The 25,681-nt window shown below is 40.5% G+C and overlaps 1 protein-coding gene across 9 annotated transcripts in view; it reads right to left on the bottom strand.

Moving 5' to 3' along the window:
* Positions 1-25,681, bottom strand: part of ATXN2 (ataxin 2) — a 97,604-nt gene that overhangs the window by 33,422 nt on the left and 38,501 nt on the right. For 5 of the 9 annotated variants that reach the window (XM_038763078.1, XM_038763079.1, XM_038763070.1 and 2 more), the window contains exons 5-11: positions 24,854-25,004; positions 10,568-10,582; positions 8,574-8,698; positions 4,290-4,381; positions 3,712-3,909; positions 2,996-3,174; positions 132-341 (exon numbers count right to left, since the gene is read on the bottom strand). In XM_038763078.1, coding sequence (XP_038619006.1) covers positions 132-341; positions 2,996-3,174; positions 3,712-3,909; positions 4,290-4,381; positions 8,574-8,698; positions 10,568-10,582; positions 24,854-25,004 — 970 coding nt within the window. The remainder of the gene's footprint in view (positions 1-131; positions 342-2,995; positions 3,175-3,711; positions 3,910-4,289; positions 4,382-8,573; positions 8,699-10,567; positions 10,583-24,853; positions 25,005-25,681) is intronic. The other 4 variants (XM_038763072.1, XM_038763073.1, XM_038763075.1 and 1 more) reach the window with 2 other exon arrangements.

The following is a 25,681-nucleotide window of genomic DNA, read 5'->3' as shown; positions in this document are numbered from 1 at the left end:
TAAACTAAAGGTAAAGCACAGAAATTATAGGGTATTAAATAATGAAGAGGAAACCATTTTTTTTTTTTTAACTTATCAACTCACACGGGAGTCAAACAGAGACAAACAAAAACGTGAACAAATTGTGGTACCTTCTGAAGACATGCGTTTAGGCATAGTAGAGACAGGAGCTGGAGAACCATGAGCAGAGGGGTGAGACGGGGGTCTGGATGGCCGCGAGGGGGGCCTGGAGGGCGGCCTTGTAGGGGTGGCTGCCCGAGGTGGAAGAGAGTTGGGACCTGACTGGTAGCGAGAAGGTGGGCGAGAGGAAGGAGATGGGCAAGGCGATGGCCAGGGAACACCTGACAGAACAAATGATATGAAGGAAAGTATAAAAACTAAAGAAAAAAATTATGGGGGAAAAAAGGCAAACAGAAAAAAAGTAAAATGACAAAAATGATTTCTTGCACATTTAACCCTTTGAGGACAGTTCTCAATTTATTTTGGCAAAAATAATCCACCTAGACTTTCGCTGAAAAGGCGCCAAGTCACTTTAACCTTTTGAAAAGGGGTGAATCTTTGTTTCAGTGGGTTAACTTTCCCAAAGGGTTAATTTTAGGATCTACACATACTACTGAGGAAGACAGTTATAGCTCAACCTGTTAGCTTTTGTTCTATATTTTCTCAGGTCTCGTCGTGTCAAGCAAGACGGCAAAAATACACTAAAGGATTTCACACAATCAGTCACAAGTCTCAAGAAAAAAAATATTTACTACAACTTTTACTTTTCAACCTTAATACCTTAATTGAGATAAGTTACAGCTATTCATCCTTACAAGCACCTAAATTCTGTGTCTGAAATTCTAGTTTTAGTGCTTGTTTCAAGCCTTCATATACCATTGAAATATCAATGGTATATGGTATTAAATCAAGCCTTGTTAAAGTAGGAGTAAAACAGATCTTAATTTCCATCGTTTATAACCATAGTCAGAGTACAACTATGGGTTACATTCACTGCCTTTTGAAAACAAAGTATACACCCTCTCAAAAGGCAATAAGAACTATTCTAAATATTTCAGGACAAATGCTTTGCAGAAACTGAGATACTAAATGAACAACGCAAGTGTTGTCCTCAAGTAAAATTAGTTCTGGGGCTTCAAAAATATGTTGCAAGTCAATATGTTCAAAAGTCAAATTTAAAAAATGATATATCACTCACCTTGATTTTATGTACGATTCAGGCCTCCTTGCCCTCCTGAGGGTTACACTTTAATATCAGTGAACTTCACAGGATCTTTCAAGTTTGTTTTTTTAAAATCTCTACATGATGCTAGATCATCAATAAATTCTCTACTCAATGAGTAAAGAAAGTTGACAAGATATGTCAAAGTACCACTTGTAACAAATGCATGATCTGAGTATTTCATATGTTTTTTTGATTGCGGGGGGTGGGAGGGAACACTGAATATTAAAAATATTCTGGGGTCACACTCTTTTTCCCACCCGGGCTAGAAGCCCACGGGAGCAGAATGGGGGAATGGAGCTCATTCAACTCTTTATATTGCTCATTTCCGTGTGCTTTCTTTGATTTCACTGAATGTACTCAAATGCACTCCCTGAAATCAAAGATAAACAGCATTCCAAAATTCTTAGGGCACACCAAAGAGTTTTTCACAGCAAACAAGTAGGGAATTTCTGATCTAAAGTAGATCACAGCTATCTTCAAGCTTTCAGTTTACACTTAACTAACCCAAGAATGTTATCAGCAGACAAAAAACAGAGAAAGAGTGCAAATAAATGTTTTAAAATTTGCCTTATTGGGTTAGATCAACGGAGAAGCAGCATGGCCCAATGAAAACAGTACGGATCTGGATTCTAATCTCTGCTCTGCTAGTTGCTCAAGATGAGGAAAGTCATTTATCTTCTCAATGCCTCAGTTTATTCACTTGGAAAACGGGGATTCAATACCTATTCTCCCTCCTAGTTAAGCCTGTGAGCCTCATGTGGGAGAGGGACTGTGTCTGACCTGATCATCCTGTATCTACTCTAGCGCTTAGCACAAAATAAATGCTTAACTAGTACCACAATCATTATCATTGTTGTAGTCCTATCTATGCTAGTGCACCGAAGGATGAATGGCATTTACTCTCCTTGACCTCCAGCTACATAGCTAGAGATGCACCTTTTAGCAATCCTATTTGTTTCTCTCAAATAACCCATTTCAGCTCCTTCATATCTTAAATTTTTCCCTGTAATAATTCATTATGTACCTATCATCTATTAATTTATTAAAACCTTTTTGGAGCCTCTCATATTTTCTGCCCAAGACAACTTTGGGAAAATGCCATATGCTTACCATCTGCTGAATGAAGAACCTCTTGTGTTTTTGTCTTGAACTTTATCACTTTCAGTCTTCAAAATGTGCCCCCTATATCTGAAAATCTGGGCACCTGGAATTTCAGTCCAAGGTAAACGCTTGGGTTCTGCCTCTACCTGCTGCCATCTGTTTTCAGTATCGCAACTTGCCCCAGAATCACCTTATTCTTAGTCATTATTAAACAGCAACCCGTTTTATCATGTTAGACCAATGGATAACACTGAGTCCATAATTTGTACCAGGGGAGCGAGATTTCTTCATGGCTTGAAATTTACACCAGATTTTGTTTTAAAATGAGAAACTACCCAAGGTTTCCATTATCATTCCATCTGAAGGTTATTTTCTGATTCATGCTGAAATTTTGGACAGGACATCAGAATTTTACATCCAAATCTTCAGTATATCAAACTACAATGATTTATGGTTTTTAAAAATCAAGTCCACAGAAGTGAACATGGAAGAGCTCTGCATTAATTCAGTTATTCTTCTCAATTTTAATGGGTGAACCTTATCTGAATAGAGTATAATTTATCTATATATATATATAAAAAAGAAAACCACTTGAGGCTGCTTTAAGTACTTGGAAGCAAATGATCTTTATCAGTGACTTCTTGTAAACACTTTAATCAAAATACTTGCCTCCATTAACTACTCTTTGGTCTGTTCCAGAGTTTGGATTATAGTCTGAAGAATGGGATCCAGATCTTGAAGGCGGGGGCCCTGATCCTGATTGGCCCATCCTCGGTGAGTTCTGCCTACCACTTCCCCAGGACATGACATCTCTATTTCTCTGTCCAGGAGGAATGTACTTGTTTTCTCTGAAAAATAAAGAAAGTCTCCTAATGTTATTACAGAAGCCAAAATGCAAAACTAGCTGGGAATCCATACTGGAAACTACTGTTCAGAGGGAAATTAGGAGGGCTAACTAGAATAACTAAATCCAACGAAAGAAACCTAGAAGTACAGCCTTATGAAACTTACAAGTATGCTTTTCTCTTGAATATGTATATATCGAACAATTCTCAAATCCAGTACTTCCCAACCTCTTTGGTAGGGGGACTTGCCCTCCCAACAAATGAGGTGCACTCTTTTACAAACACTCCTCTCCTTACAATCGCAAGGGTCAGAAAACATATCAAAGGGTGAAGGAATTAATTTCCCACATGTAGATCAGATAGTCTTTTTTCCAACGGTACTAATTTCATTTTTTCCTCTTTTGAAACTATCAATAGGGAGTAATAAAAACTTTTTCCTCAGGCAAATATGTTTCCACAAGAAACTAATGAAATGTTTACTACCATACTCAGGCTTTAAGAAGGGAGTCCAAAATACTGGAATAGAGTTTCGTAAAATACCTAGTGTTCATGCTGTGTCCTTCACGTTCATTTGCATTTCTCTGAACAGCAGTATATTTTTCTTCCTCACTTCTATCATCATTTTCCAAAGCCACCCGGGCTTTATACTGGGCACTTGATTCAATTTCTTCTGCTAACTGGTTTGCTCGTGCTTCCCGTTTTAAAAATTCTTCGGAATTGTCCCTCTCTAAGGGCACCCTAAAAGAAGGGGAGGGGGTGGGAGTGGGAGGAATAGATTGATTTGAAATGTTAGAAAATAAGATACACAATGAAATATTAAGGATCTGATCATTCCAAATTGAAAGTCAAATATTAGGTATTTTAAGTGGAAATTTCCTTCTTAAGATCTGAATTCATGTCTCTGTTCCCAATTCTGAGGCAGTTCAATATCTTCAAGAACTGATGCATTTTTTCCTCAGCAGGAGATGTTAGAGTAGACTACATTTCCTAATGGAGATTTGTCAATACATTTTAAAACGATCATTTAACTTCAAATTTGGGAAGTCTTAACTGAACTTTATAATTTGAGAGGGTAAGAAACATGATAACCTCACTGAAATGAAAAAAGCAAAACTTACGTATACGAAGATAAACTGCTATCATATGTGGAAACTACACCATAGTTTTCTTCATTGTATCGAAACATGTCATTGGGATCCCATCCATTAGACTAGGGAAAAAAAGAAGATCATTTCTCCAAATGACCCTGAAAGCTATTTCTTCCTTAGTTCAGAAATATCCCAAATAAATAATTAGCTGAAAAATAAGTATTCAGAGGTTGTGTAAATGAAAATATTACATTCAACACCTTAGCCCAGCCATGACAGTGTTGTGAATTTAGCTAAACGGATCCTTAGATAAAACAATCAAACGTCATAATTTGCTATATGAAGAAAAACTGTGACCTGATATTTCTGAATATTAAATATTAAAGTACAATAAACTCAAAATTATGTATTAAAGCAGATATGTTCTATCTTTTAGGTAGCAAGAGAAAACTTAATTAGGCAATCAAAATGCCATCAATTAATGGCATTTAATCAAGCACCTACTGGTCCACTGCACTGTCCTAAATGTTTGGGACAAGGCCAGAGAGTTAATGGACATGATCCCTGTCCTCTAGAAGCCAACAACTAGGGGTGGGAAGGTAGACACAAAAATAAAGAAGTAACTGAATATAAAAATATGAACATACATATTGCAAGTACCAATGATCTCCTAGCCAAATACAATGGCCTCTACTCCACCCTAATCCACCTCAACTTCTCAGCTGTCTTTGACACTGCCGAGAACCCCCTGTACTGGAAACCTGAACTTCACTGAAACTGTCCTCTCCTGGTTCTCCTGTCTTTCTGAACTGCTCATACTCAGTCTCTTTTGCAATCTCCTCCTCCACCTCCTACCCCCTAATTGTGGGAGTCCCTCAAGGCTCAGTTCTGGGCCCCCTTCTAGTCTCCACCTACACCCACTCTCTTGGAGACCTCATTCGCTACCGTGGCTTCAAATACCACATCTACGTGGATGATTCCCAAATCGACATATCCAGCCTGATCTCTCTCCCTCTCTACAGTGTCGCATTTCCTCCTGCCTTCAGGTCATCTCCAATTGCAAGTGCCACTGAACCACAACCTATACATGTCCATAACAGAAATCCTCATATTTCCACCCAAACCCTGCCTCTTCCTGACCTTCCCATCAGTGTAGAGGGCACCACCATCCTCCCAATCTCACAAGCCCATAACCTGGGGATTACGTATCCTTGACTCCTCTCTCTCACTCAATCCACATTCAATCTATCACTAAATCCTGTTGAACCTAAAATCTGCCCTTTCTTCTCCAAACTGTTACTATGGTGACCCAAGCACTTATTCTATTCCACCTTGACTACTGCATCAGCCTCCTTGCTGACTTCCCTGCCTCCTGTCTCTCCCCATTTCAGTCCACGCTTCATTCATTCAATCATATTTATTGAGCACTTACTGTGTGTAGAGCACTGTACTAAGCGCTTGGGAAGTACAAGTTGGCAACATATAGAGACGATCCCTACCCAACAGTGGGCTCACAGTCTAGAAGAATGGCATTTATTAACTGCTTCCTATGTGCAAAGCACTGTTCTAAGTGCTGGGGAGGTTACAAGGTGATCAGGTTGTCCCATGGTGGGCTCACAGTTTTAATCCCCATTTGACAGATGAGGTCACTGAGGCACAGTAAGCGATCAATAAATACGATTGATTGATTGATTGATTGATAAAGTGACTTGCCCAAAGTCACACAACTGACAATTGCCAGAGCCAGGATCTGAACCCATGAACTCTGACTCCAAAGCCCGTGCTCTTGCCACTGAGCCATGCTGCTTTTCTATGCTCCCCTTTTTTTTTCCACTGGTATTTGTTAATCGCTTACTATGTGCCAGGCTCTGATATTAACTACTAGTGTAGAAACAAGGTAATCACATTGTACACAGTCTATGTCCCACATAGAGTTCAAAGTCTTGATCTCCATTTTACAGATGAGGTAACAGGCCCAGAGAAGTTAAGTGACTTGCCCATGGTCTCACAGTGGACAAATGGTGGAGTCGGCATTAATTCTCAGGTCCTCTAACTCCCAGGCTTGTGCTCTTTCTGCTAGACCACACTGCCTCTCTACAAAACCATTTAGTCCATGTCATCCCATTCCTCAAGAACCTCCAGTGGTTGCTCACCCACTCCTGCATCAAACAGAAACTCCTTACCATTGGCTTTAATGCACTCAATCACTCTACCTGCTCCTACCTTACTTGATTTCCAACTACAACCCAGCCCGCAACCTTCACTTCCTCTAATGCCAATCTTCTCACTGTACCTCGATTTTGTCTATCTCACTGCCGACCCCTGACACACATCCTACCTCTGGCCTAGAATTCCCTCCCTCTTCATATCCGACAGACATTCCCACCTTCAAAGCCTTATTAAAAGCATATCAATAAATACGATTGATTGATTGATTGATTGATCTCCTCCAAGAGGCCTTCCCCGACTAAGCCCTCATTTCCTCTTCTCCCACTCCCTCCTGGGTCACCCTGGCAGCTGCCCCCTTAACTCACCACAACCTCAGCCCAGAAGCACTACTGTAAAGATCTGTAATTTATTTATATTAATGTCTGTTTCTCCCTCTGGACTCTAAGCTCACTGTGGGCAGGGAACTTGTCTTCCAACTCTGTTATACTGTACTCTCCCTAGCGCTTAGTATAGTGCTCTGCACAAAGTAAGTGCTCAATAAATACAATTGACTGATTGATTACTGAACATGGGATGAGTACCTAAGTGCTTAAGAGATATGCACACAAGTGCCTGGGTGAGTGACACAGTAGGGAAGGAAAAATAGGATGGCTTAAAGTCACACTGAGGGCATGGGAAATGTGGGGAATGCTATACTTTTCCCACCCTGGGGAGCATAGAAGGAGTGTTCTCACTCCCTCCCTGCCCCCTGCCTCTTCTGTGCTTCAATGGTGGAGGAGGGGAAGGTGCAGGGAGTTGCCAAGGTGCAGGTTCTCACCACTTGGCACCACTCCCTCTTTCCCTCAACATGCAGCTGAATCGGTGTCCAGCCGTGGGCTAAAAAAAGAATGCAAGGGCATTCAGAACAAAGGGGTGTGTTCATGAAGAAGAGAAGGTGCAAAATGCTATTCTTGGGAGATTGCCTATCCCTCTCTCTGGCAACCCTGAGAATGTTGACACCCAGGTGGGCACCGGTGATTACATTTTTAAAAGGAAGAATGGAGAGTGAGCTTGGCGAGGCCTTTTTTCAGGACTGTGGCAGATATAAAACACTGGCTTGCACATCACGGTACCACACCACCAGTAGGAGACAGGTGGGACAGTGTCACCAGGGTTCCCGCTTGGACCTTCCTTTTGGCCTGGGTCTTCACCCTGCCTCCTTGCCCCAAATGGCACAGAACCGGCTCTGTTTGTCCCAGCTAGTGCTCTGTGCCCAGCCCCAACCTTCCAGCTGCACCCACCCGCACCTTCCGCAGTCTCAGTAGCCGCCCCCGCCCTCCCTGACACACTCCCTCCTCTCACCCCCCAACTCAGATCCTCCAGACGTTCTGGATCCAGGTGCAGTGGAGCTGCATTCACTGCATCTCTCAGGATACACCCCACTCCCTCCTGGCTGCACAGACCGGCTCAGGGCTTGTCGCGCTCTCTCACTGATCTCCGAGCAGACCCCATCTTTCCTCCTTACTTGCCTCCCTCACCTCTTTCCCCAGCAAATGGCATCTGGCGTCCTCTGGGATTTCAGCCGGCCCCGTTGCTATGGAGACGGCTCCCAGCCCAAGGAAGTTAACGGGCCCAGGAGCCAATGGCAGTGACTGGTGGAGCCTCCTCAACAGGGGACAAGAGTGGGTGAGGCAGTTCGAGAGAGGATCAGAGCAGCATGGTACGCAGCTGGTGAGAATGCCAGAGCGCAGGCACGCACAGTAAAAGGCTGAAGCCAGAGAGGGTGGTGAGAGGCAGGTGGAGGGGCTTACAAATCCTTGGGGTACATCAGTAAACCACACAACACCTGAACGTAGGCCTGTCTCATTGTACAAAACCTTTCTTCCTGAAGGGGTTTTGGTTCAGGTGACTAACTGACTGATTAATCGGGTCTTGGAATGGGATAATGTGAAGAATAACTCAATGAACAGGACTTATTTATGAAAATGGGCAAATGCTAGACCACCCTAAAACACACTTTTTGGAGTTAAGAGTTCCTTCTTTCTGATTCTCCAATTTTGAAGCAGAGAGTAGATGGTTTCCTTTTATCTAGTTTGAAGTTAGGTAAGATGGTCACATTGTACCAGCTTTCTAGCATGGTAATCTATATTGTAATGGCCTACTTACAACATCAGTTTCCAAAGCCTCCAGTTCCTCTGTAGTGGTGGTTTCACCTCCATCCCATGGTTCAAGGTCCTTTTCTTTGTGTTCACCATTTACTTTAGCACTGATAGCTGAATCAGTAAAAGCATCTGCAATGGACGATTTAGGTAGAAACATCACCAAAAGAGTCAAAGGCTACACACATGCTCTCGAATGAGCAAACAGCTCTACATTCCAACATTCTAAACACTCAAGAGGATTTCAGTCTACTGAGAACATATAATGTCAATTCCTTCAAACTCAGATCATTTCTGGTGCCTAAAAATTTAACATCAGCATATGAATGCTGGCCTGGAAACATCTTCTTACCAGTACAATTTTAAGGCACATGACCATTCAAATTTTTCAGTGCAGCATCTCCTAATGATATACAAAAGGAATGATTTCTAATTTTTCCGTGATGGAAAGAAAACTAAAATAAGATCTTATCTCCTAGACCTATCTATAATACTTAAGTTCACAGTTGGTATTCATAAGTTAGTTTTTATACGAATCTCACGAGAGAGAGAATCCTTGAGATAAAAGAGTGCAAAGTGTTCCCAGGAACAAAATCATGTCCAGGAACTCCCCAGTCTAGTCATCAACCAGTCTAGAAACTTGAAACCATATCACAAAAAGAGCAACTAACCAGGCACGTTAAGCTATTATGATACATATCAGATTGACAATTTTCATTTTCAGACGTACACTCATATTCCATCCACACCATGAATTAGAGAAGCATACAATTAAATGAGTAGTAGGGCGCCCAACATTAAAAAAGCCAAGCTTTTGTAATTAGGAATCAAGCCTAAAATTTAGAGTAGTTTGAAAATGAGAGGAAAAAAAATTACAAGGGGACTTTTGTTTTGAGACCTTATTTTAAAAATGATTTTCACGAATAGAAATACTTGAATGAACACTAAGGTTTCTATCTAAAGTTTTCAGAAAATCTGGAGTTCAAGTCAAATGCTCCCCTCAAAGCAGAAGCTTTTAATGTAAAAAGGAATACAGACTTCATTTGTTTACATTGGCATTACCCAGAATAAAATCAAAGGAGGATTTCCAAACTAGAGCCAACATGCAAAATGTAGTGGATTCAAAATTTCACTGTGCCAAGATTTCTTCTACATTCATTCTGCTGATTAAAATTTTAGTTGTAGCGCGAAGCCATCCATTACTTTCTAGTTAATTATTTTCAGGCTTACATCATCATCACAAACCCTATGGGTAGAACATCAGTGTGTGGCAGAAATTATTTAAGTATCAATTCAGCATTATTACCAGTGCAAAGCCAAGAAGCAGAGAAAACTGAAAAGGGAAGCTCAATACAAAAGCTTGAATCTACAAATGAGGAGAATGTGGGATTGTAACAGTGTTTGAAAGGTTATCCCAGAATAAAAGCCCCTCTGTGATGACAAAAATGGTTTAAGATAAGGGACTGTGCAGAGGTGGAAAATCAAAGCAAGATGACACCCCATTAAGACTTTAGGGGAAGCCTTGGGGACCTAATCTATAATATCACTGCTCTCTTGTAATAAGCTCTATATTTAGGGCATCACTACTGTACATGGAAATGGTTGGGTCCCAATTTCATGAACTATTACCATAACAGTGATGGTCAGTTCTCTACTACTCTCCTATTGTGCAGTCTGGTCCTGTTTACTGTTTAAAAGCATCTGACTACCATGGATTTTTTTTTTTTGTTTATGTCTTTTTGTTTTGTTTTGTTTTTAATTGCAATGGTTGGAATGCCATAAGCAAAATAACAAAAGCAGGATTTCTGCAGAGTTAGGAAGAAATCAACTATTTGCAGAGTATTCAAAATGTAATTCAGAGGATTTTTGCATGCAAGCTTTCGTAGTGCCATAAATTACAAGCAGAGTTGCAGTAATTTTCCATTACATACTGAAGTGAGAGACAGCATTTTAAAAGCAAGATGCAGGAACACAAAGTGACTGCTTAAAAAAAAATGTTACCTGTTTCTGAAGGAACTACAGATATGGAAAGAGAAAAAAAACATTGAAAGTTATCAGATCAGGAGGCAACAAAGACTGAATTCTTCAGTTGCTTTATATTATAAAGACTAATTTTATACATGCCTAATAGAAATATGTTGACGACATTCATATCATGGTCACAAACCTGTAGGCACCATTTTTGCATTTGAAAACTGATACTGATATAAATACCCCAAAATAAAAGAGGTTTCATAACATTTGGGATTAACTTGGCCACAACATGGGCTTTCATTACAAGATTTGGAGAGAAGACAATGACAGAATTAAGGAACAAACATTCCCACAATATGAGTCTGCTCTGGTATAACTGAGCCACAGGTTGGCACAAAAAGATTTAGGGTCGGAAGAAGGAGTTACACACATGTTGTTGGTCAGGGCGTGACGCAGTTTTCCAGTTTCTGCCTCAAACTTACTGTACAATACTAAAATGCGCTTTGAATTATTTGTGCTTTGCATATTTACGGTATTTAATGAAGTAAAATTACAATGAGTAGCAACTGTATAAAACATAGTATTCGTGGATTTAACAATGATATAGGAATTTGTATCAAATAGGGTATCCAATAAAAGTAATCATTGTTGTATCTATCCATTGGCCCACTGATTCCTAGTGAATCTTTTTTTTGTTAATGATGTTTGTTAAGCTCTTACTACGTGCCAAGCTATCATCATCATCATCAACAACAATCGTATTTATTGAGTGCTTACTGTGAGCAGAGCACTGTACTAAGCGCTTGGGAAGTACAAATTGGCAACATATAGAGATGTCCCTACCCAACAGTGGGCTCACAGTCTAAAAGGGGGAGACAGAGAACAAAACCAAACATACTAACAAAATAAAATAAATAGAATAGATATGTACAAGTAAAATAAATAAATAAACAAACAAACAAACAATAAATAAATAAATAAGCTATGTACTATGCCCTTGGGTAGGTACAAGATAATCAGGATAGACACAGTTCATGTCCCATGTGGGGATCACAGTCTTAATCCCCATTTTACAAATGAAGTAAAAAGCACAGAAGTTACATGATTTGCCCGAGTTCACACAGCAGACAAGTGGTGGAGGCAGGATTAGAACCCAGGTCCTCGATTCCCAGGCCCGTGCTCTTTTTACTGGACCATGCTGCTTTACTATAGTAACAATGGTTAACTGAAGTGATTCTCCTAGCACATACGGTTCTTCAAGAACAGCACCACCACTACTATGTGTATACAGAAACACATATACATATATGTATATGTGTATATGTGTGTGTACATATATGTGTATATATACATATATCTATTCACCAATCCATCAATGGCATTTATCGAGCACTTACTCTGTGCAGATCACTGTACTAAGTGCCTGAGAAACTATGATACAAGAGGGTTGGTTGATATGTTCCCTGCCCACAAGCAGCTCACAGTCTAGAGTGGAAGATAGGATATTGGAAGATAGGGGGCTGAGGGTGGGGTGGATATAAAGTGCTTAAAGGATAGAGATTCAACTGCATGAATGATGCAGAACGGAGAGTGCACAGGACCCTTTGACCCCCTGGGCCTCAATCTCGTCTGTCACACTACCCAACCCTATGCCCTGTCCTCGCTCTCACCTGGTACTCCCTCTCCCTCCACAGACATCGGTCCACCACGCTCCCCATGTTCAAAAGCCATATTAACGTCACATCTCCTCCAAGAGGTCTTCCTGGATTAAGCACCTCCTTTCTGTGGCTCCCTCTCCTTTCTGTGGCTCCCTCTCCTTTCTGTATCGACTGTGCACTTGGATTTGTGCCCTTTGGGCACTTGGTATTCACCTCATTCTCAGACCCACGGCACTTATGTACAAATTATTCATATTAATGTTGGCTTCCCCCTCTAGATCATAGGCTTGTTGGAGGCAGGGAGCACTTCATTCATTCATTCAATCAATCATATTTATTGAGCGCTTACTGTGTGCAGAGCACTGTACTAAGCACTTTGGAAGTACAAGTTGGCAACATATAGAGACGGTCCCTACCCAACAACGGGCTCACAGTCTGCTGTGTTGTACTCTTCCAAGCACAGAGCACAGTGTTTTGTGCAGAGTAAGCACTCAGTAAATACCACTGATTGACTGGGAGTGAGGGGAAAGAGGGATTAATCGGGAAGGCCTCAGTTTACCTGATAACCCATCAGAAGCGACTCTATACAAAGTGAATATACACAAAATGAATATCAATGCCACTGCAATTGAGTATATTTTTAAAAATATACAGGTCACTTGAGTCCTCTGAGTGGTCTATTGCCACTTCTTAGCAAAGAAGAATTCCAAATGTGTCCTGGCTGATAAATACATAAATGTCAATATTGCACGTGTGGTTAGAGAACTCATGGGGAGAAAGAGAAGGTAATTAACCCTTCACCCCACTCATTAAGTATAAGGAACAAAGGACAGATAATAATAATGATAATAATAATAATTTATAATTGTGGTTTTTGTTAAGCATTTACTATGTGCCAAGTGCTGTACTAAGTGCTGGGGTAGATACAAGATACTCAGGTCCCACATGGGGCTCACAGCCTAGGTAAGAGGGAGAAAAGGTAGTGAATCTGCATTTTGCATCTGCAAAACAGACATAAAAAAACTGAGGAACAGAGAAGTTAAGTGACTAGCCTAAGGTCACACAGCAGACAAGTGACAGAGTCAATGATTGGAACCCAGGTCCTCTGACTCACAGCTTGGGCTCTTTCCACTAGGCAGTCATTAAATAAAGGGGGAAATCACAAGCTACATCTTTTGAAATGGAAGATTCTTAGGACAACAGGAATCAAATCTAGGCAAGCACTGTTTCTAACAGAGAGTAAAAAGCAGCTGTGGTGATTTACAATAAAGTGGTGAGTACAAGGCATTGTTTTTCTTTTCAAATCTACTGAGCAGCACAGACTGTATGGCAAGGAACACACTGAACTTTCTTGTTACTTTTCTTCCTCCTCCTTGGCCTGATGCTTCTCATTATCCCCGCAACCAGAAGGCAAGCAGGAGAAGGGAGAAGAGAGAGAATCCAAAACATTACAGAAATTTTAAGTGTTGATTAATATGCCTCACTGGACAATGAAGTTTGAGAAGCAGCATGGCCTAGTGGATAGACCCTGGGCGTCGGAAGGACCTGGGTTCTAATCCCACTCTGCCACTAATCTGCCATGTGACCATGGGCAAGTCACTTCTCTGTGCCTGTTATCTGTAAAATGGGGGTTAAGACTGTGAGCCCCATGTCCAACCTGATTATCTTGTAGCTACCGCAGTGCTAGAACAGTGCCTGGCACATAGTAAGTGCTTAATAAATACGATAAGAAAGGGGGGAAAAAGTTCTGAATATTGAGGAATAAAATTAGTAATGATAATAATAACTGAGACATTCATTAAGTGCTTACTGTGTGCCAGGCACTGTATTAAGCGCTGGGTGGATATAAGCAAATTGGGTTGACATAGTCCCTGTCCCACGTGGGGCTCACTGAGTCGATCCCCATTTTACAGATGAGGTAACTGAGGCCCAGAGAAGTGAAGTGACTTGCCCAAGGTCAAACAGCAGACAAGTGGTGGAGGTGGGATTAGTCTCTTGTAGGTTTCCACTGGAAGGAATTTTAATGGTTTTCCACTATGCAGTGTGGCATTTAAAATAATAGAGGTAATTGCTCGATTTCTTCATTAAAGAGAACCAGCAGCATCAATGGATATCTTCATTTATGTTATGAATAAGCATTTTATTGCTTATCTGTGGTTTTGCATAACCTATGTCAAGGCTTTTTTCCATCATGTTGAATTAATGGAAGTTGAATGTAGTACTGTAACCAAAGTTTAAAAAAGGAAACCATTTATCTCCTCAGAGGACACATTTAATATTAACGGTACAAAGATAAAATGGTGCTGTCTTCCACAAACTGATGCCCAGATATTTTAAAGCGAAAGTTGCTTATGAAGCGTGCCTGCTTCATGCACGTAAATGTAACAGTATATTATCTTCTTAGAAGGAATCGGTGCGCAAATGGGTAAGAAGGAGATGGAAGGAGGAGAGATGACTGAGGGGGTGTGGGATGAAATAGCTGAGGGTGTGGGGGGAAAACCAGGTGTGCAACAAGCAAGCAGGCGTACAGAGGAGGGGCACGCTGTGACATATACACTTAATCTTCACCCATGTTACGCCAGCTATAGGGAGAACTGGGACTAGAACCCAGGTTCCTTGATTCCCACAGCAATGGTCTTTCCACAGACTCACATCTCCCCTGACAGCCTCACCTCCCTAAACAGCCTGCCAAGATGCCTCCCACCTCCACACCACAAATGAGTAAAGATCGAGGAAACTGAGCCACAAGAAACAGTCACGGGTGGGGGCTGATGAGACCATCAGTCATCTGGCAAGGGAATAAAGTGACAAAAGAGAAGAAGAAAACAACGAGCCTCAAAACTTCACCTCAAGTACACTGTTGTCTCAGGGAACTATCACTTGTCACTTGCTTCAAAAGAAAGGAAGCTAAATTTTTTATATTTTAGCTCTGCAGAGGAAGTTTTAATCAAGAGCAATGTTCTCTACAACCTTAAAGTACAAACTCGAATAAAAATCTGGTAGTTAACCTAGAAAGCCTGTTGGGGTACCTGGGTGAAGAACCTAAATAGCATGCAAGTTCTGATAAAAAAAATGGTGTGATATTAACACAAGATGAGTGAATGTCAAATGCAAACGTCAAACATCTTTGAAATGGAACAAAAGCCAAGAAATCACTGACAAAGCCTCATTTCTCATCATATGATCTAAAAACTGCTGGAAATTAAGATTATTTTTTTCAAAAATACCCAATTAATATTTTGCAAAGCAGGTAACAAAAAAACAAGTAGGCGAACACCTTGATTTTAACTTTTTGAATATGAGACACAATTTGAAAAACCTAAGGCCCTGGGATGTTTGCTACTCGACAACTCACCTCAAATTATGATAAACAGGAAAACTTGCTTATAATAAACAGGAAAACTTGCTTATAATAAACAGGAAAACTTGCTTCCTATCAATCAAAATCATTGGGAATTACTGAGCCCTTACTGTGTGCCGAGCACTGTACAAAGCTCTTAGGAGAATACAACAGAGTTGGTACACAAGTTTTCTGCACTCAAGGATCTAACAATCAAGAGGAAAAAACATTTTCTGAGAAATTTTAACCATCCTATGTTCAATAAATTTTCTTTAATTTTTTAATGTTATTTGCTAAGTGCTTACAATGAACCAGGCACTGTACTAAGCTCTGGGGTATATACAAGATAATCAGGTTGGACACAGTCCATGTCCCACATGGGGCGCAAGGCCTTAATCCCTAATTTACAGATGAGGTAACTGAGGCACAGAGAAGTTTAATGACTTGCCCAAGGTCACACAGCAGACAAGTGGCAGGGCGAGATCAGAACCCAGGTCCTTCTGACTCCCAGGCCATACTGCTGGTCAGCAAATCTCAGCAAAATGTAATTTCGCCCCAATGCAACATTTCTAATTAACCTCCAGTTTCCTGCTCTTGTGCCTATTTATTCCTGTTAAGGAGCCCTGCATGGGCCCCAATCTTCCGGCCTGGCCCGAGCTAAGCCCCAGGAATGTAAGCCTATATCCAGTCTGAAATCTCATTTTGGTCACAGTGTGACCTGGTTGGAGGCAGGGCCACGCATGCAAAGTTGTTCCTGTTCATGTGTCTGATCCTGCGTGATTCAGTTTCAGCAAATGCACAGCAGCTTTTGTGCACACAAGGGGTTGCCTCACTTGCCAAGAGTTGCCTGTCCCTCGCCCATAAGGAAGTAACACCACGGATCCATCCTGTTCCTTCCCACACTCGGCTAGGTTATTTTTTGTCTCAGAATCCAAGCCCATGCGCAGCCTTGTAACTGCTTCCCCTATTCATAATGGCGAATATTTTAAATGGACCGCTGAGATTCAATTTTTCCTCATTAAACTTTTTTTATAGTTTGTTGACAACCCTCAGATGCCACTACTCACACTACTTCAAGCCATGAAATCTTGAAAATAGAAAAGCTCATTTGCAACCTGTTTACCTAGAAGAGCTGCATCACACCAGGCAAAAGAATCACTAGTAACCAAAATAATCACTGATAACTAAGGCCACTAACCCCAAGGCTATGCCCATCACTTCTTCTGGTTATACAAGGAATTGCCAAATGGAATACCCACAGAAGAAACTGTAATGTTACAAGGCCAGGATTACAATTTATATTTATAAAAGTTTGTTCCAGACCCAGATCTCTTGCAAGAAATGCCTGTATTTAGTAATTTGGAATAATAATAATAGTAGTATTTGTTAAGTGCTTACTAGGTGTCAAGCACTGTTCTAAGCACGGAATAGACACAAGATAATCAGGTCCCACAGGGGAAACAGGTATCAAATTTCCATTCTGTAGATGAGGGAACTGAAGCTTGGAGAAGTTAAGTGACTTGCCCAAGGTCACACAGCAGACAAGTGGTTGAGCCGGAATTAGAACCCCGGTCTTTTGACTCCCAAGACCAAAACTCTTTCCACTAAGCCAGGCTGCTTCTCATTGGAAATCTATGATTAATAAGAGCTTAAGAACTAATTAAAGAAAAGTCTCTATAGAGTGATAGCCAAAAATGATACCTATTTTTGAGTAAATGATTTTAAGGGCTCATCCCAATTAAACTGACTCTGTACCTGAAGTTAGGTTAAAATTGAAACCTAGAAAAACTCAATCACATTTTATTTAAGTTATCCATAGATCTTATTTTGTAGGGTAACAAAATAATACAGTCCAGTGGTTGTAAGCACCATAAAAATGTCTGAAACATGCTTACCATTCATGAACAAGGATAAAAGACTAGATGAGGGTATATACTGGAATACTGGTACAGGCTAGCCATTTGTGAGCTACTTGATCATTTAATGAACAAAGAACAGTGCTTGGCACGTAGTAAGTGCTTAACAAATACCATCACACACATATATATATATATATATATATATATATATATATATAAAAGCATTTTGATCAAATTGTAATCCATAGATTTAAAAAAAACTAATAGTGTCAGGAAGCATGGATTCCAGTACTGCCACTAGTTGAAGGATTTGAGTGAGCCTTATATCCTACATGTATCTAAATTTTCTCATCAGAAAAATGTGCCCTACCTACTTCCCAGGGGTGTTCTTATGGCAAGTGAGAATGCACATAAAGCACTTTGAGCTTTGTCGATGACAAATGTTATATAAATATCTAGTGATCTCACTACTATATTTGCTTTTCCTCCTCAATGCATCTTACTTGAAGGCTAAAAATTGGGTTAAAAATACACAATATCACAAATTGATTTTCACAATGAAAGCATTTAGCCATATTACAGTCCACCATCTATTACTTTTCCACAGAAAACAAAAGCATCCTCAAACTAAAGCACAATAAGCTCAGTAAAATAATCTTCCTTCAACTTTCAACTAAAACTTGAACTAAATTGGGGAAAAAAAATTAGAATACTTTAAATGCTTCGACAAAAACAATTCCAAACCACACAAATACCGGAAATTTAACCATTTGAGCTACATGCTTAGTGATAATCCCCAAAATCAAATGAAAAAGGCCTAGATGAAAGAAAGTAAATATTAGGACCTGCCTGTATTGGAAGTGCCAGACTTAGTGTCACCAAATGCTTCATTGAGCTTTGGCTTGCTTATGCGACTTAAGTCCAAGAACCACTTGAAGAAACTGAGCATGGTCCTGCAGATTTCTCTCATCTCATGTCTGCTGATGAAAAATTATAGACTTCTGAAATTCACATTTTAAAATGTAAGATGGCAGACACCACCATTTCACTTTAGTTGTCAAAAACGGGTCCAGAAAAATACAAAGGCAAACTCAGCTAGTAGAGAAGCAGCATGGCTCAGTGGAAAGAGCCCGGGCTTTGGAGCCAGAGGTCACGGATTCAAATCCCGGCTCTGCCACGTGTCAGCTGTGTGACTCTGGGCAAGTCACTTCACTTCTCTGGGCCTCAGTTACCTCATCTGTAAAATGGGGGTTAAAACTGTGAGCCCCCCGTGGGACAACCTGATCACCTTGTAACCTCCCCAGCGCTTAGAACAGTGCTTTGCACATAGTGAGCGCTTAATAAATGCCATTATTATTATTATTATTTAACTGAGAGTCAGAAATCCTGCATTCTATTCCTGGCTCTTTGATTAATTTGCTGTATGATGAAAAAAAAGTCACCTAGTTTTGCTGTTTTAATTTCCACATACGTTAAAAAAAAGGAGGATACTGACCACCTCAAAGGGGTCTTTTGCATAGTTATTGCTTTGGCTTCCTCAATGTCATCTTCAAGTGGAAAAGACGCATAAAATCTAAGAATCAGGTTAATAATAATGATGGCATTTGTTAAGCGCTTACTACGTGCGAAGCACTGTTCTAAGCACTGGGGGGATACAAGGTGATCAGGTTGTCCCACGTGGGGCTCACAGTCTTAATCTCCATTTTACAGATAAGGTAACTGAGGCTCAAAGAAGTTAAGTGACTTGCCCAAGGTCACACAGCAGACATGTGGCAGAGCCAGGATCAGAACCCATGACTTCTGACTCCCAAGCCCAGGCTCAGTCCACTGAGCCACGCTGCTGGTTAGTGTTATAACATAGAACAAAATCAATCAATCAATTGTATTTATTGAGCACTTACTGTGTGCAGAGCACTGTACTAAGCGCTTGGGAAGTACAAGTTGTCAACATATAGAGACAGTCCCTACCCAACAGTGGGCTCACAGTCTAAAAGGGGGAGACAGAGAACAAAACCAAACATACTAACAAAATAAAATAAATAGAATAGATATGTACAAAACAGAGGAAGTCCCTCTACAAAGCATCTATGAAGCAACAACCTGCACAACACCACTCCAGGAAGTGGAAAACCAGGCAAAGTCTCCATCGACTGCTCACTGACTTTTCACTCTCACATTCAAACAACTGCTAAATACTGTTGCCTCTCCCTCCATAACATTTTCTGAATCTACTCCTTCCTTTCCTCCCAAACTGTTATCTTTGTGGTAATACTATGAATAGACGCTTATAATAGCCTCCTCATTGGTCTCCTTACCTCCAGGAGCATGTGCTTGCTTGCTCTTGCCAGCATTCTCTCACTTGCCCAATTTTTTTTTTACTACACTTCACTGTCTACATCTTCTGGGAACTACATTTGGCACAAATCTCTACATTTCTGTTATGGCTATCCACCTCTCTCCCCATCGTACAAAAACTCTCACAGTTGGCTTCAAGGCGTTCCACCAGCTTTCCTCATCATACATATCGGCTCTCATCAATCAATCGTATTTATTGAGCGCTTACTGTGTGCAGAGCACTGTACTAAGCACTTGGGAAGTACAAGTTGGCAACATATATGCCACTCTTTATTATTCCCAGGCTCAACACCTAACCGTACCTAACTCTCAACTCTCTTGCCTCTGGTCCCTTACTCACCCTGACCTCCAGCTTGGAGCTCTATTCCCTTCCCATCTCCTGTGCCCTCCTAAAATCCTATCTCCCTCGGCTAATTCACAAAACCTTAGTCATGGCAACCCAACAGCCACTTTTACCACAAATCAGTTTGAATACATTTTTGTACAGTAAAATATTAATTTAGCTATTTTGTTCTTACACTTGTACTACCACCTGCTATTGCCTTGATCCCATTACCTGTAAATACCTTGTGTCTCCCCCATTCAATTATAAGCCCTGGAAAGCATGAAATGAGTGACATATTCTCCCAAGCCCCTTGTCAACTGCTCTGTACTCAGCAGGTTCTCAATAAATAATACTGATTGATCAATTGGGAGGTGGTTCAGCAAAGAAACTCCCTATTAAACTAAAGTTGGAGGAAAAAATACTGGAAATCACAGTCCTCTTGCTCCTCTCCACACTCCCCTCTTTAACCCCCAAATTCAATGCCATTTAAGGACAAAGGATTGCAGGTTGTCACCAACCAGGCAACACTTAACAACCATCTGCTGAAGATATTAAAAATTAAACAGTAAAAAAAAAAAAAAAAGGAAAATGAGAATAGTATTTCTAGCTAAGTAAAATTTTCTAATTGCTTGTTATGGCACTGCCATAATACGAAGATCTATTTACTAAGAGGAAAAATGGTTAGGCAGATTGTTTTCTGATGATCCCCTTTTATGTGGGTACACTGTAAACACCTATTTCTCATTCACTGACAAACCTGGCAGGAATATTAAAACATTCTGCAGGAAGAACAAAGCCAATTTTGTGGTACTTTCCTAATAAAAACTGAAAGATGAGTTGTTCAATAACAGATGTTTATTTTACTTTTGCCAAAAAAACTGGCCAGATTCACTACAAAGACAACTGATTACTTTTCTTTAACAAGTTAAATATTTTTCTTTAGAAAATACTTTCTACAAATTAGTCTATATATCTAACTCAATTATTCCGTGAATGAATAGATAGTTGGAGGATTTGCCATGTCACTTGCTTCTCCTCTTCCTCCCTGTCTTTTGTTCTATTTGCTCTTTCTGAGAATAGCTCTAAATATCCTTGTCCCCTCCTACCTCACCTCGCTACTCTCCTACTAAAATCCAGCCTGCACACTTTGCTCCTCTGGTGCTAACCTTCTTGCTGTATCTCGATCTCGTCTATCTTCCAGCCGATCTCTTCCCATGTCCTGTCTCTGGCCTGAAACGTCTTCCTTCCTCAAATCCAACAATTACTCTCCTCCACTTCAAAGCCTTATTGAAGGCACATATCCTTCCCAAACCGCCCTTTCCTCTTCTCCTACTCCCTTCGGCCTCGCCCTGACTTGCTTCCTTTATTCACCCCCAACAGCCCTACAGCACTAATGTACATACCAGTAATTTATTTATATTAATGCCTGTCTCCCCCTCTAGACTGTAAGCTTGTCGGTGGGCAGGGAATGTGTCTGTTAATTATTATATTGTACTCCACCAAGTGCTAAGTAAAATGCTCTGCACACAGTAAGCACTCAATGTTGATATTTGTTACTATATGCAGAAAAATATCGGGGAGAGGGCGGGGGGAGGATGAAAACATTTTCCAAATCCTCTAAAGGAAAAATACTAAATAACCTTCATTAACAAATTTCAGCTAGTTTTCTCCTGCAGTATTCCCTCTGCAGATTCTAAAATAAGTTCTAGTTTTTTTAGTTTAGGCATTCAGAATATTAATCATAATAGCAGGACTTTGAGAAGCACAAGCAAACTGGCTCCATTCAAAAATGATTATCCAGAAAACTAAAAGCTGGGAACAGAAGTGAAGTGGTTTTTGCTCTCCACTCTACTGAAAATTGATGCACTTAATTCTTCAACAGCCTAAAAGAAAACTTAAATGAACACACTACTTGACAAGATTAGCAACAATTTTTAACTCCCACATGAACTTGGAAGGATTATATCATCATTAAGACATTACAGCACAGCATTCTGAAGACGTATTTTAATATCCTCACTCATTTCCTAAAAGCTTCAAGAACTCAAATTAAACTTAAGTGATATGATCTGGGCCCCTTTAATGTCAATTTATACACTGCACAGGTATCTCTAGAATTCTGTTGATATTATAAAAGCTACTTCCATAGATATGATGGAAATTTAAATTTGGCACACCCATACTATTGGGGATAGTGTTTTGCAATACGAAGGCTGATACATGCCATAGTTGTCCATGTAAAAATGAGACACTGAGGCAAACTAGTTCCATCTTTTCATTCATTCATTCACTTGATCATTTACTGAGTGCTTACTATGTGCAGAGCACTGTACTAAGCGCTTGGAAAGTACAATTCAGCAATAGAGACATCAACTGGTGTGCACTCCAAAGTCCTGCAAGTTTTGAACATCCCCACCCTGATGAGAATCAAGACTCTGCCTAGCTGAGTCCTGGATCACAGTGATTTGGAAAAGTGTAGTCCAAGTGATACCAGAAATGGCACCAAAACTCAGAAGGGGGCATGGCTTTTGGAGATGTGCAAACCTCCCTCAAATATTAAGGAGCATACCAGTCTCTAGACTGCCTGGAGTGGTCACTTGCTAGCTCTTCATTTGACTCTGGTCATTGTTGAGCTAAGCCCATATTGTAAATCTCAATTTTCAGGCCAGAAGGTAACTGTCCAGGTTTTTGGAGCTTGAGGACTTTCAATGACATTATTACAGGAAAAACAAAGCAAAACAAAACACAAAAAACCCCCATGAGCAAATTAAATTTCTCCACAAATGTAAAAAGGTGATGATTTACACCCCCTTGGTAAAACACTACTAGAAAGTTTCAGAAATCCTGCCTTTGCCACCTAGATGACCACCTAGTTATCTGATCTCCTTTGCCACCAACGATTGTTTGGTATGCAAAACATGCAATGAAATCATGACTCCACTACCAATTTATCAGACCTGAAAATTGTGAAGTCAACTGTATTATTATTAATAACAATAATAATAAGGAAAACACTCAGAATCCTTTTGTTGGTCAAAGGGGAAATGAAAGAAGCGTTCACGACAGGGAAAAGCAGCATCTAAGGTGGAAGGAAGGTGCAGTGGTTATGCACTCTTCCCATAAGCTCTCTGGTTTCTCAAGTGCTACTCTCCCCTACCACTGGCTTGAGGGAAGGGGAACATAGGAGGATTGGAAGAAGAATCTGAAGGGGAGAATGATGTCCCAAGTGCTGAGGGACAAGATAAAAGAAACAGGAAAGGAGAGAATGGTAGGAATAGCTTTCAATTCAGAGTTCACGGAAAGCAAGATAAAATCTCTGATTCTCATCTCTCTTGCTTGAAAGGTTTGGGTGTTTGACTTCAATATTTTATACTGATAGCAGTTTCCATCAAATGAATAGTCAATTTAGTAACAAAAAAGTTTAACCTTTCCAATCACAAATGTGTTCTTTTTGGCCATGGGGCTGGGAATACATTTGATTTTTATCAAAATCATGACTATATAATTAAAAATACTCAGCTGGAATCCTGAAAGTAAAATGATCATCTTTCCAGCTCACTAGAATAAACCAGCTTTATGCCACAAAATTAGAGTGAATTTAAAACAGCAAAGGAGTTGCTTCTCTGTTGTTTTCCTCAATGGACCTCCCTGAGAAACTAAATTTCACAGATCCATATTCTTTTTGTTTTAATCTCCTATTACCCCTTAACAAATGCCCTAATCAAAACTTTCTTTATCCTCCCCAAATTCCCTATTTTTTAATCTTACCCAATTCTCTCAAATAGCCCCTTCAGCTTCTTAATACCCACCTAACTCCTTTCCCCCTTCTTTTACTTCTTCCCCATCACCGGGAAGTATTTTTGGCCCTGCGCATCCATAGTCAACTATGACGAACAAAGATTTTTGCTTGGGAGAGCATTCCTCATATATTACAAAGAAGATCTATTATAACTGAACATTTGGATTCATGTTTTAACAATACGTAGATCTTGAACTTTTAAATGTTCAACTTGATAAGCTGCATGGCCCCAAAAGGGGATGGGGGAGTTTAAAAATTAAAAAAAAAAAGAGAGGGAAAATGAACTAGGTGAGGAGCTGGGTACAAAATCCTGCTGAGGTTTTACCCTCTGGAAAAAGCAACGCTTCCACAACTTAAACCTTCCTCAGCTCCCAACAGCCTGCTCTCACGTCTTCAAGCAGGGTCTTCCTGGGGGTGGGAATGGCTCCTAGGAAAATTTTCAAAACCAGGCTGGCCTTGGTAACAGTCCCAGGTGGCTGAATAAAACATGACACTAGAGATTCCCTATGGCCAGAAGTAGGCAGGTGGACATGGGCCCAGAAAAAAGCAAGGGGCCCAAATAGGCAGGTGAGAAACTGAAGGCAGGAGGCAGGCAGACAGTTCTCATGACTGGGGAAAGAGATGGCCGAAGAAAAGACCAAGGCTTGGGCTCAGAAAAAGTGCAGGGCCAAGTAGGGTGTATGTACGGTCAGGAGAAAACACGGATTTTGGCACTGCAGAGCCTAGAGAGGAATGGGGGACGGGAGGCTTGGACTGGGAAGAACAGGGGAAAAGAGCCGAGAAAACTCACACAACTTGCTCGTAGGACCCATCTAAAAATACTAGCCTATTTACAGAAAATAAAATAGTTTTCGAAGGTTTTTCTCAACATATGGATTCTTTGATAATGGAACTTTTCTGAATAATAAATGAACACAGAAATCATCATGACTTGGATAAATGAGACCAATTGTGAAGTATCTACAGCAAAAACTTACCTCTTCTTGCATAATTGGAATCCATATCTTTGAACTGCACCATTACAAAGTCTGAAGACTTGAACAAAATACTCTCTACTATGTCTTCACGTTTTGGCCCCAGGCTGGATTCTGCCGTTTTCTTGTGAGCAGCATCAAGCACCAAATCACACTAAAATGGAAAACGTAGATGAATTCTAGTTTAAATTCACTTCCAAAATTACATATCTAACAGTGGCTGTCTGGCGCATCAAAGTAGCGTCCAACTCAACATAATGTGACGTTCACAATGGAACCTGTACCTCTACCTTGGCCTACCCTGTAGCTGAAGAGGGCATGGACATTCACCTCAATCCCCAATCTTCCAGATTAAGTCCTACAACTGTGATAATCCTGGGGCGAAGGGCAAAGCCACAAATATGAGGCCCATTCTGTGCTGCCAGATCCTAAGTTTCTTTCTGTGGGCCTAGTTGGACCTATTCTGACTTCCAGGTACTTTTGACTTTTGAAAGTCAGCAATCTCCTTCATAAGCCCAAACCCACCCAACTAGGGAACAGGCACAAATTCCTTCTTACACAAGCCCTCTCTTTCCAATTAAGCCCCTGTTTATATTCTTCAGTTATCCCAAGGAAACCTGCTAAATGTCCCTCACATTCAACTATCCTATCCCCAACACATTTGTCCTTGCCTTTCCCCTTCCTAAAATGCCTTACCCTTTCAGTTCCTTTAATGCCCTTCTAAAACGCCACCTCCTCTTGACGGCAGTTCCTGATAAATCTATCTTCCTTCCTTCTTGGGCACGCCATCACTTCAGTCACCTCAGCACTTACTTTGCCTTTTTGTTATTG

This window comes from Tachyglossus aculeatus, chromosome 21, assembly GCF_015852505.1.
Source record: "Tachyglossus aculeatus isolate mTacAcu1 chromosome 21, mTacAcu1.pri, whole genome shotgun sequence".
Taxonomy (NCBI): Eukaryota; Metazoa; Chordata; class Mammalia; order Monotremata; family Tachyglossidae; genus Tachyglossus; species Tachyglossus aculeatus.
This window is presented reverse-complemented; position numbering and strand designations above follow the sequence as displayed.